The sequence below is a fragment of the Diospyros lotus genome, chromosome 13 (genome assembly GCF_014633365.1).
Source record: "Diospyros lotus cultivar Yz01 chromosome 13, ASM1463336v1, whole genome shotgun sequence".
NCBI lineage: Eukaryota > Viridiplantae > Streptophyta > Magnoliopsida > Ericales > Ebenaceae > Diospyros > Diospyros lotus.
Window position 1 is genome coordinate 10,569,514 of NC_068350.1, and position 13,487 is coordinate 10,583,000.

The 13,487-nt window shown below is 34.8% G+C and overlaps 1 protein-coding gene across 13 annotated transcripts in view; it reads left to right on the forward strand.

Annotated features, from left to right (window-relative positions):
• LOC127788635 (uracil phosphoribosyltransferase) overlaps window positions 1-13,487 on the forward strand; it is a 53,695-nt gene that overhangs the window by 13,058 nt on the left and 27,150 nt on the right. For 2 of the 13 annotated variants that reach the window (XM_052317153.1, XM_052317151.1), the window contains exons 9-10: window positions 8,546-8,613; window positions 8,898-8,953. The exons of 6 other annotated variants lie outside the window; for them this stretch is intronic. In XM_052317153.1, coding sequence (XP_052173113.1) covers window positions 8,546-8,613; window positions 8,898-8,953 — 124 coding nt within the window. Of the gene's footprint in view, window positions 1-8,545; window positions 8,614-8,897; window positions 8,954-9,043; window positions 9,092-13,487 lie in introns of all 13 variants that reach the window. 5 more of the 13 variants (XM_052317148.1, XM_052317143.1, XM_052317152.1 and 2 more) reach the window with 4 other exon arrangements.

Below are 13,487 nucleotides of genomic sequence, written 5' to 3' on the forward strand. Positions count from 1 at the left end.
ATTGATAAAAATTTTACCATTAGATGTTGATAAATTATATACAATTATTAAAAATTATATATATTTTTTATAAAAATATTAAATATATATATATATATATTGAATGAATGCCATCGAAGGTGCATGCAAACTCTTAGCGGCAAATATAAGAACACAAATTGGTTTTTAAAACTTTTTCAAAAATCATAAATAAATAGTGAAAACGGATCACTTATTTTATGATACACTGATAACAACTATATGCATATAAAACAAAACTATATAATATCAAATTGTTATAAACGATAAATGATACCTCAGGCTCAAAGAGCATGACGGTTGATTTTGTTGCACATTTGACCCAAACTATTCGATCTCTCAATTGAGCTCTCGCGATCCCATTGCGTACTGACTCACCCACCTGCTTCCCGAACCAGTTTCTCGTCAGCTCCGGTACATGTCCTTAGCTAACCAATCCACCCCTACAAACACAAAGGATCGAGTTAGTCCATCCGTAGGCCGCCCTAGAACCCTTTGTTGGACCCATGTTAGGACCATTTCAACAAAGATGACTAAGAGTTGGGATCGTTCCTCTAAAAGAGGTTGTCCATCCCATGGACCTAAAGCGAGATATCACAAAGGGGTTGAGATTGTAAATCTGTCACTGACAACTCTTGCTAAATAGTTGTCGGAAGCTTGTCGGAAACCCTAATCGCTGAATCGATGACAACTTTAGCCATCACAGCTACTAGTATCGCCAAAAACCCCAACCGTTGTACCGACGATAACTTTTTCCATCACAACAATTGGGATTGCCAAAAATCCTAATCATTGTACCGACGACAACTCTGACCATCACAGTTGTTGGGATAGCCGAAGAACGAATCACAACTATCATGAGCCACCTGTAACTACTCACTCACAGCTGCCAGCAACTTTTGTGGTGCCGGAGATGCTGTATTCGACTGCCTGCATTGGTCTCTTGCAATGGCCACGGCAAACAACTTCGTTGGATCAATATGTTACTATCCATTCTTCTGACTACAAATATTTTTGGCCATGAGCTTCTGCCTATCCCTGGAGTGTTCGACACTGCAACTCCTTGCAATTGATTTTCTTCTCCACACCAAAAGATCCAATTGATTGAGAAGAAAATCGTACACTGCTTTAATCTATTGTCAGAACAATGCTACCTCCTTCAAATATATATCCAATATATATTAAGTCGAGAAAGAGAAGGAGCCTTGTGTGTGCCTGCTATTGAACTTATATGTATCATATATATATATATATCTTTGGTGGAATAGACAAACAGAACGGAGGAGAAAGAAGACATAACACGGAGAAGCGTTGGAAATCGGGCGAGGAAGGATGCACGCACAGGAGAAATTAATTGGAAGATTGGGGCTACACGTGCGCCCAACACACTTCAGTTTAACGAGGCTACCCGATTGTTTTTTTTTGAAAAGAGTAAGGCTATTCATCTTCCAGAGCCAACCCTACTATAAGGCTAGATATGCAGCTTCCTAACACCCCCCTCCCCCCCCCCCCCCCCCCCCCCCCAATTTTGAAAGGCCTTACTTTTCAAATTTTATATTTTTTATATATTTTTTATTTTTTAATCATAAATACTTTATTAAAAATGTAAATTCAAAATTTTATTTTTTATATATTTTTTCTGTGTTCGGTAACTTTGATTTTTTTTTACTTTAATTTTTATTTTTGGGTGTATAAGATATGTTTTTTAAGTTTTTGTATTCTTGTGTGGGTAGTTTTTTGAATTTAATTTGTTGATTATTGTGTCATGATTATTGATTAACAGCTAAGTTAGTTGTCTTTTTTATTTTTTTATTTTTCAACCAACATGTATTTTCAACCATTTTTATTTAATATAGGTGATTTGAGATGGAGTTTAATATAAATTTATAATACATTTTTCATGAGTTTAATGTAAATTTTAAAAAAAATTATTAGGTTATTTTTAATATTTAATTAAATTACTCATCTAATTTATAAATAATAATTGTAATGATTGAATTAATGTAGATCTACCAATAATATTTTTTTATCCATAGTATGAATTTGATATTGAATACAAATTTAGTAAAATTAAACGATGTTTTCAATTTTTATTTTAAAAAAATTAATAAATAAAAATAAAAAATGACATCAATTATGTAATTGATTGAAATAAAAAATTAATAAATTTTATAGTGGATTGAAGTTCATTTTTTTTTAATTTAATGAAATAATGAATTTTTCTTGAAAAAATATATATTATTTATTCTTTTATAAAAAAAAATTAATGTATCTTAAAAAGCCTTAAATTTCTTTTTCCGCCTAGAGCCCTCAAATTGGTTGAGCCGGCTCTGTCATCTTCAATAAAGATGAATAACAATAATATGCCTGCCTATATAAAAGTGTTTGTTTGAAAAAAAATAAAATGATGTTCAATAAATTTTATTTTTTATAATTTTTAAATAAATATATAATACCAATTAAATATTTCTACTCACATCACCACTATTTATCTTTGACATAACTCTTTTCAAAATATATTAACATTAATATATCTATATAATATCAATTGCTCCTCTGCAGCCATGCACCCGCCCCAATTTTCAATTCCAATTTTGAGGCCACTGCGCACCATTCGCCTCTAAAGCCAACTGCGCCATGTCCCTTTCCTTTCAGTTCAATTTTCTTTTTGTCAAACCAATTGACATGCCTCCCGAGAACCACTCCTCCAATTTTAATCTTTGACATTTCAATATCAAATAATCTGTTGGTTTTATTTAATTAATTCTTCTAGTATAATATAATATATATAATAATTATATACAAAAATTAATTACACATTGAGAATAATTCTCATAATTAATATCCCACTAAAAATATCAATAACCCTTAAAAATGGAAGAACAATCAATGAACTCGGATTCACTAATCTAGGGCATTAGCTACTTATAGTGTGATTTTTTAAATTCATAGTCATGTAACAATCAGGACATATTAACTCTTGATGTCAATCAAACACTTCGATCTACTAATAAGATCTCCCCAAAGCATCCCAAAAAATCCTAAGTATCCTCTAATCAGAACTCAGGATGATCCTAGCTAACATCCCGACCGAGTGAAAGTCATGGATTACTTAAAGTTATAGAACTCAATAACTATGTCTGATCCAGTGTAAGATGATCGAAATGATGTATCGAAACTCTTTCGACATCAGAAACTCTCTGTGATTGTACGTACCTTGGCCAAGCACTCCTACAATCACTGATCGATCGAGATCACATAGGATGTTCACTCTCATCCAATGAAAGACAATGATCCCATTAGCAAGCATCTGCTTTCATACACCACTACACAAAGACCACACAGAGAATATCCCCACATCTCACATCAGATGGTTTCGTCTAACGACAAATTCCTGACACTAGTGCACAAGACAACTATATCATTTCCGGTCAAAAGACCAAATACACAATCGAGAACCAACAGATCATTAATCCTCAAAGCCATGCGATCTGTCACATGTGTCACATTCAGTGGATATTTTACCAACACTCACCCACATGCTTACTATATGCATCTCATGTAATGTGACATGTGACTCACCACCCTATCTCATTGGTATCTCATGGCTAATGATGATAATAAGTCATGTGTCGGTCCAATAATTAATAAATCATATTCCACTCCTAATAAATTTGAAAATCAAAAATATCTTTAAGAAATCTTAAACTAAAGATTCTCATTACAGTATTCTTAAATCTTAAGAATAGGATCACTATAAGAAAATCTAGGAATTCATTTATATATAAATGGAAATGTATAAATGAAAATATGGCCATTTAGATAACAAGCAAGATTATATTATTAGGTCCAACACTTATACTAGACGTCATTTAAATTTAGCATTAGAGCACTAACATCAATAGTCTCCAACTTACACTAATGCTAATTTACATAACATTCTATCGAATCGTCGCTTGGTATAGCATACCTATATTCTCAATATGGCAATTCAGTTGTCACTGTATTATAACTTTAAACAGTAGATCCACAAAGTTCTCTGATACAACTCTTTGCACTCGCAGGTCCTATTATCTCTAAGATAATAGCATATCTTACATGTTGGGACAAAATAGTTATTTTTGCTTAATTTGTTAATGGTAAAGAAGATATATATTATTTTTGAAAACACATTAGTGGTCAGTAGTTAAAAATTAGAGCTGGTGTGTGAAATTTACCTTGAATTTAAGTATGAACCAATTATGATTGAGTCTTAAATTTTGAATTCATTTAATGAAAAAGGGAACCAAACTAATTAAAATAAACTATAGTTTAATTCGACAAAAAATATTTAAAAAATAACATCCAAACAAGTTAACCAAAACCAAAACTGCAACTGTGCAACCAATACCAGAAGAAGCCAACAATGCTTAGAGGCTGTTTGGCTTACCCTTTTTTAGTAGAGTTTCAAGTGAGGTAGTTGTTAGTATAAAAGTTATGTAGTGTTTAAGTTGATAATGTGTTTGGAAAAATATATTTTTAAGTTGTCAATTAATAGTTATGTGTTTGGTTTGTAAAAGCTAATAAGTTGTTAAAATTTAACAAAAAAATTAAAATAGACATGATGCTAAATAATACAAATAAAATTTATAAAAATTTTATTTTTTATAAAAAATTTATAAATTAATTTCTAAATGTTAGATAAATTATATATATTTATTAAAAAGTATATTACTACAATATATATTACATCTTTTATTTTTTTCTTAAAAAATATTACCATGAATATAAATATACAATATATATGTATATACAATATATATATACTCACTAGTTGCAGTCGATTGGGGAAGAGGAGGCGACAGTGATGGAGGGTTGACGGGCACTGGGTGACTGCGGGCGACGGCGAGTGATGGATCTGAAGCAGAAAAGAGGGAACCTGAAGAAGATGATGGGAGAAGAGAGCTTCTGAGGGTAGAATGGTAGTTTTCTCGGTCAACTTAGCAGCTTTTTTTGCCAAAGCTGGGGGTACCAGCTTCTCCAAAACGCTGTTATAACAGTGTTTCAGCCATATAGCATTTAAGCAATTATTCAAGCCAAACATTTAACTGACAGAAGTTACATAGCTTATATGCTGCTTGTATAGCTTATAAGCGGTCAAACCACTAAGCCAAACAGTCTCTGAGTTGATCTCCTTCACCACCAACGACAATCAAAGGCTCTCTAGAGTCTAGATGTTGATCGTTGTTTGTCATTTGACACTGACAAACCGCCACTCCCGCAACCACCCCTACCACCTCCAAATTAAACTGCAGCCATCACTGCTTCCAAAGCCGCCGCCGCCATCTACGCCAGAACCACCACTTTCCAAGCCCTCGCCGCCTATTACTCTTACTCCAGTATCATAGCAGGTTGCGAATGTTCGCATGGCATGTCCCCCAGTGTCATGGCGGCGACGATGGAAGTCGCCGCCTACATAACCACCAGCAAATCTACAGATGGTGCAAGCAATAAAAGATCGTAAATGCATGCACAAAGAATAATATAAAAATATCAAATATATCTTGAATCCAGTTTCCATTTGTTAGTTGATTGAGAAAAATTATGTTGAAATCTCAACCATTGCTGTGGTTGTTTTAATAATTTTATATTAAAAATAATTCAAATTATACTCAAGAATTTTTGAGAAAATATTTTGTTTAACAAATAATCATTTTTGACAAACCCGCCATTATAATTCAATCTATATAGCCACGGTCAATGTAGATGTATTAGCTAGGGTTGTAAATAAGTCGAATTTGAGTTGGAATTGTTACTTGGGTGGATTTGAATTAATTATTTTGGAACTAAAATTTAGCCCCATTATTTGATAAAAATTACGCATGTACCCACAATTTATTAGAAATGATAGATATTCCTTCATCATTATAAAATATTTTGTCCGATACTAACCATATGACCATTAATTTTTTTTTTTAAACACAAAAATTTCATTTCCCTCCCTCATTCCCCTTTAATTTCTTTATATATATATACATATTTACAAAAGTTACTAGTAGTGAATTATTTGGTTTATATATTTTAGTTTATAAGTTTTTATATATACATTATTAAGATTGACTATTTTCAGTTCGCATCGCACTTGTCTTTTATGGTTCAGATTAGAAAATGTTTTAAATACCTCTTAATATATAAAGTGTATGAGAATAAAAAGTAATTAATAATATTTAAAATATTTCATAGCTTGAAATACAAAAAATAAATATAGTTCGAACTGAAAGTTGTTTTATTCTTTATACATTTAGGTTGCATTTATATATATTTAACTTTATATTTTATGCATAGGAAGTATATTTATTTATATATTTAGGTTTTAGTTACTTTAACTAAATATATTTTTATATATTAAATTTTCAAATATTTATATAGTTATATTTGTATATAATTATATTTTTTACATAAATATTTTTATTTAATTTCTATATTTTTGTAATTACAACAATTATTTTTAATTTTTTGAGACGAATTACATATCAATCTCACATTTCAAATGATACTTTTTCTTATCAAAACTCGTCTCAAATCTAAAATAGATTATGTTATTGCACAATTACAAAAATAAATTTTTAGATGGAAAATTGTCAATGGATGACCCATGGGTGGTTTATCCGAGCGATGAATGACTCATGGGTGGCGTATCCGAGCGATAGATGATTCACTCGGGGGATGAATGACTCATTCGGGCAATGAATGAGCTGTTGGAAAGAAAATTGGTTAGGGGCGCGGGTGAGAATCTCTCCATTGACACTCCATTGCTTAAGTCAGACTCTCGTAGAAGTGAAATGCTTTAAGGCAAAAAGTAAGTATAAGTATCAGAGTTTGCATACCGAATGAGGGGAAAATACCCTTTATTTATAGCGATGGAAGGGGCAGCCATGTGTCGAGTGGCTTGATCTCCTTGGCAAGAATAATCTCGAAGAGGTTTGATTGAGTCTCGCGGGAGTAGTTTTGGCTAATTCTCTTAGAAGTGCAGGAATGCGGACATGTAGGCACTCGGACGCGATCGTGATATTTCGGGTGACCCTCATTCGAGGTGTGCGCGAGCAAGGGAAATGACATGGGTGCGGAAAAAGGCAAGCATGGATAGACAAGTGTGCGTGCGCAAATGTGGGGCACCCGGGGCCATGCACGAACATGGGGCCATCCGTACGGGCACGCCGTGGGCGGCCACAAGCTCTAAGGCACGACACCTTGAGTGGCTGTCACTCGAGTGTGGTTTTCTCCATGTAGATGCTCATCTTGACGTTTGTTTGTATGGTGCTCCCATACAAGGCCAGATCTTTCATGAGGCCCATGAGATAATTGCCTCAAGGCCCATGAAAATCTGGTTATTTATGGGGCCTATAAATTGGAAACCCCCCTTTTGGTAAGGGCCTAGCTGCCCACGATCTACACCCTCCCTCTGTAAGCTTCGCGTTCGCCCCTGCCTTCTTTCGCTCTTTGTCACTCCCTCTGTCGCCCTCATCATCGTCGCCTCACCCTTACCGTCGATGGCTTGCCCTCGCTCTTGCCTTTCGCTGGTCTGTCACTCGCGCCTCTCTGCTCCGTCGCCCTCGCCGGGCTTGCCCTCACTTTCTCACCAAACTCGCCTCTTGCTGTTGTGTTTGGTCGGCGGTTGCTCGACGCTCGTCGCTCACTCTCGTGGCCGGTCACCGGTGGCTCGCTCATACTGCCTTGCTCTTCGTCGCTCACTGCCTCAGATTCAGTCTTTGTCTTTGAAGCAGATTTGCTTCTCAGAAGCCCTAACTCCAGAATCTAAATCTACTTAGCTTCATTCAACTTTTAGCGGTTAGTTTCTCCTTCATTTCATTTCGTTTATAAAATAAAATTATGATACATTCGGAGATTTGGATTATTGGATAGCTTGCCTATGTCTATTTTATTGATGTTGGTTGAAACTGACAAAAGAAAATTTAATTTTATTGATGTCTTCATTTTGTTTATATACCTGATAACTGTTTGTTTTCTTCTTAGAAAATAGAACTAGAGTCTAAAGATGTCTTGTTCATTTTATTCTTCTTATTATTATTACAACTCTAGATATAGAAATTAAGTTTAAAATTATTATCGCTTACGTGTGTCGCTGATTGGAGATGTTGTTTATTGAGAAAAAAATGCTCGAACAACTTGATTATGTAAACTTAATTGATATTTTTGCCTCTAAAACTGTGTAGTTTTTAATTGATAATTTAGAAAATTTTTAATTTTATTCTTTGATAGTATAAATATTTGTTTATTTTTTTGTCTTATTATGAAAAAATAAAATTTAAGTGTACTTTATAATTCGGGGGCCTATTTTTATATTTCGCCTCAGGGCCCCCGAATCTCAGGTACGACATTGATCCCATATGGATGAGCATCTGTGCTCTTTTATATGGCATTAGTAGCTTAAATTGCATATGATTCATCTGTTATTTAATGTTAGATACAAAATTAGATCGGCTTTTGTCAACTTTATATTTATTATCTCTTACTGTAAATATGTTAGGTGGTACAATAGTTGCGGCGCTTGACCTGATAAAGGAACGCGGGGTTGACAACAAGCACATTAAAGTGGTTAGTAGACATCCCCTTAAGCTCATGTTGCAATCGGTTGTGTTGAGACAATTGCAATTTGCTGGAGTCCCATCCAGGCAGTGTGAAATTTGAAATTTGATTCCTGTTACAGACAGGATATCAGATATAATTGCTATAGGGGATGAGAATTGCCTTTCAACCGCATTTCTAATCTCAAACTTGGAAACATCACCTTATCTGTGTCCAGACGGTGTCCATATTGCATTTTCTTTTCACCTTTACAGTCCGCAAAGTGACAATATAAACTGTGTTATATGACACAGGTATCTGCTGTTGCCGCTCCTCCAGCTCTTCAAAAGCTCAGTGACAAGTTCCCTGGGTAATACATTTCTAGTTGACATCTTTATTGAAGATAATATGGAATTGCATCTCTCAGCTTTTTTGCTTTCCTGGTCATATGATTTTCCAGGCTTCATGTATATACCGGAACCATTGACCCAACCGTCAACGAGAAAGGGTAAGTTAAATACGTGGTGCTGTTCTTGATGAAAAAGAATCGCCTCCTGGGGTTCGTCTAGGCTAGTGTTTAAACCCCGGATTCTTTGTGATTTTTGTCAGGTTTATAATTCCTGGACTTGGAGATGCAGGCAGGAGACCGAAGCTTTGGTACATAGATCTGCTAAATTATATGCCTATCCAAAGCCCCTTGTATTGTCACACATCTTCAATTTTGACAGTTTAAGCTTCGGGTATTATTGAGTAGTAGGATGGTTATGCCTTCTGTCCGTCTTCCGAACAAGAAATTGTTTTAGCAGCGATCTGCTTTCTGGTTGATTTTTGTTCATAAACTACTAATTAATATGGCAATGGATGTATTGAACTCGTTCCTTCATGGTTGTCTGTTCTAGCTGGTTTGATAATTCTTCTTTGGGAAGCTCCCTGAAGTAACGTCTCTGGTGCTTTTCTTTGTAATTTATAATAATCAATAAGTTAAATCATTCTATAAAAAAGAATTTATATAACATGCACTTCGGTCTCAATAGAAATATATTCAATATAACAGAGCAGAAGACGTTGAATTTGAGTCGAGCTTATGAACTGTTAACATATTTTTCGTCTGAACTGAATTGATATTAACACACTGAATATTTTCTCCACAAAGATTGACCTCCAAATCCAATTGCTGAAAGGTCAAAACCTGCAGTGGGTTATGTCTGAAGGCAGTTTTATTTTTTAGCAGTACTAATTGATATATAACAACAAAAAAACACCGGAGCATCTCTAAATTCTGTCATAAAATGGCCTAGAAGAAATTTCAAAATAGACATATAACGCATATAAGTAACGAAAGTACTAACTTGGCTTTGTCATGATTTGAAATTATTATGTTAGTTGCTAAACGTTTAGCTGATAGGAATAAAATTATTATAAATGTTTTAACTTTAACAAAGGAGTTTAAGTTATGTAGATTAAATGTTCATACATCAACATTTTACAAAAGTTTTCATTCATCAACTTTTGAAAAAAATTGTTATTAAATAAGTTAAGTTGACCGAATAAATGACCATTTTATCCTTAATCTTTTCAACAATTTCTGCCCATTGCCCTTCTTTCTCAACGCGTTGCCTCTCGCCCACCATTGTCGCCCCAGCTTTTCCTGTCGTCGCAATCGACCCCACTATCCACCATCGCCCCAACCTTTTCGGCCATCGCCCGTTGCCCCCATTGTTCGCCATTGCCCTCGTCTCTTTCGTTGTCCCACCATCTACCCTCGCCGTCCGTTTGTCCATCCATCTCCTCCTCCTCCTCTCTCTCTCTCTCTATATATATATATATCTATATATATATATAACAGTGTGTATGTATATATAATAGTAATTTTAACATATATATACATATATATTGTATTAATATATTTTTAATTAATTTTAACATATATATACATTTATATAACAGTAATTTATAATTAATTTTATTAAAAATAAATATTTTATATATTTTTTTTGTATTATTCAATAACATGTCTATTTTCATTTTTTTTTATCATATTTTGATAGTTTATCAGTTATTTCAAACCAAATACATAACTATTAACTAATAGCTTAAAACCACATTTAGCCAAACATGTTATTAGTTTAAATGCTATCTAACTTAAACGCTATTAAATAACTTAAATACTACCATTTTTTAAGATGGCTTTTAAGCTTTTCTACTTAAAAAATTGTGAAAAATTTTAAAATTGATTAGTATTATATTGATAATGTATTTTGATAAATATATTTTAAGTTATTATTTATGTAGTTATGTGTTTGATTTAAAAAAATTGATAAACTATTAGACTTTAATAAAAAAAAACTAAAATTGACATGTTACTAAATAATATAATAAAAATAAATTATAAATTAATATCCAATTGATAAAATTTTTACCATTAGATCTTGATAAATTATATACAATTACTAAAAATTATATATGTTTTTATAAAAATATTAAATATATATATTGAGATATTAAAAGATATATGTCTATATATAATATATATACATTGAAGGAATGCCATCGAAGGTGCATGCAAACTCTTAGCGACAGATATAAGATCACAAATTGATTTTTATAACTTTTTCAAAAATCATAAACAAACAATGAAAACGGATCACTTATTGCATGATACAGTGATAACAACCATATACATATAAAACAAAATCATACAATAGAAATTGCAGTAAACGATAAATGATACCTCAGGCTCAAAGAGCATGACGGTTGTTTTTGTTGCACATGTGACCCAAACTATTCGGTCCCTTGGTTGAGCTCCCACGATCCCATCGCGTACCGATTCACCAACTTGCTTCTCGAACTAGCTTCTCGTCAGCTCCGGTACTTTTCCTTAGTTGACAAATCCACCTCCCCAAACATAGAGAACCAAGTCAGTCCACTCGTAAGTCGCCCTAGAACCCTCCGTTGGACTTGTGCTAGGACCATCTCAAAAAAGGTGACTGAGAGTTGGGATCGTTCCTCTAAAAGAGGTTGTCCATCCCATGAACCTAAAGCGGGATATCACAAAGGGGCTAAGATTGTAAATCCACCACCTACAACTCTTGCCAAACAGCTGTCAGAAGCTCGTCGGAAACCCCAATCGCTGTACCGATGACAACTTTAGCTATCACAGCTACTAGTATTGCTAGAAACCCCAACCACTATACCGACGATAACTTTTGCCATCACAACTATTGGGATCGCCGAAAACCCTAACTGTTGTATTGACGAGAACTCTGACCATCACAGTTACTGGGATAGCCGAAGAACGAATCACGATTGTCATGAGTTGCCCGTAACTACCCACTCACAGCTGCCAACAACTTTTGTCGTGCTGGAGATGCTGTATTCGGCTGCCTGCATTGGTCTCTTGTAATGGCCACGGCGAACAACTTTGTTGGATCAATATGTTACTATCTATTCTTCTGACTATAAATATTTCTGGGCATGAGCTTCTGCCCATCCCTTGAGTGTTCGATGATTGAAACTCCTTGCAATCGATTTTCTTCTCCACACCAAAAGATCCAATCGATTGAGGAGAAAATCGTACACCGCTTGTGAGACCCCTACTCGGATACCCCAGTCAAGTCGAAAAACCCGAGTGAGAGCCCACAAAGCGTAAAGATAATAGAAAAGAAACTACCCTAACCTATCATGCATGCTCATCTAGGATCACCTATGTTGAAGTAGAAGGTACGACATCGAAAGCATAACACACATCCTAAGCATGCATACACAAAAAAATCCAGTCACACGGTTACGTGGCATGTACATATACAAAACTGTGCCAAGTACTCAAAGGCTAAACATACATGGCACTAAATCACAAGATATACACCAAACCAGGATCTACTAGGACTGCCTTGTACAACATCTAACGTGATAGCTCAAAGATTGCTAGCCTCGCCCCCATACTTAGCCTTGCCCTTACTTGGAATGAAGAGAAGCAAGAGTGAGTCACGAGACTTAGCAAACATATAAGAAATTAAAGGCTGCCAAGAGTAAGAAAGCTAGAGATTTCTCGTACCCAAGTGAAAAACTCACACAAAACATGACAACCAACCATACATCACATGTCCATGAATCTCATGACAAATATACAAAAATGCGACATAATAAAATATGCACATATTGGTCCTTGGGGTCCATATAAGACACTCGGCACCCAAGTCTCTATCACAAACCTGTCACTGCCCTAAAAGGCAAAATAAATAACTGACTGAGCCAAAGCTCTCTCAGGCTGGAGTGATTGGAACCCAGAGTGGCGCGTACAAATTTGGTAAACAAGCTGCATCCGTAAATCAGGCATGTCAACTGCAACTACAAAGTCATCTATTTGGCATGTCAGCTGCGTCCATAAACCCGTCACAACACACCCACACATCGCCAGTAACCACGCAATGCACATATATAATGCCATGGCATATGAGCATAAATGTTAATTCATAGCCCCCATAAAACCATGCATCAAACCTTGCTCGCCCATATAGGAAATCACATATAATGTCGTGCTTGTGTCTAACTATGATGTAAAGGCATAATGAGCATAAATAATGATATATAACCCCCATAAAACCATGCATCAAGCCCTTCTCGCCTCTCTAGGAAGACACATCTAATGGAATATGCCTGTGGCCAAGCACACTAGTCAAACCCCTAAATGCATATCCCAAACCTCTGCATGCATTCATCATGACAAAATACTAAAATTAAAATACAAAGACCACATGCCATAGACTCTTGGCTACTCATCACAACCCTGCACCGTCCAAGTTGGAATCTATTCCATAATAAACCTAGCTTCATTTCATGAAGGAAATGAAGAGTGAGCAAACTCTCCTGAGCCATTTTGAAGACTTAATATATCATCCAGATTA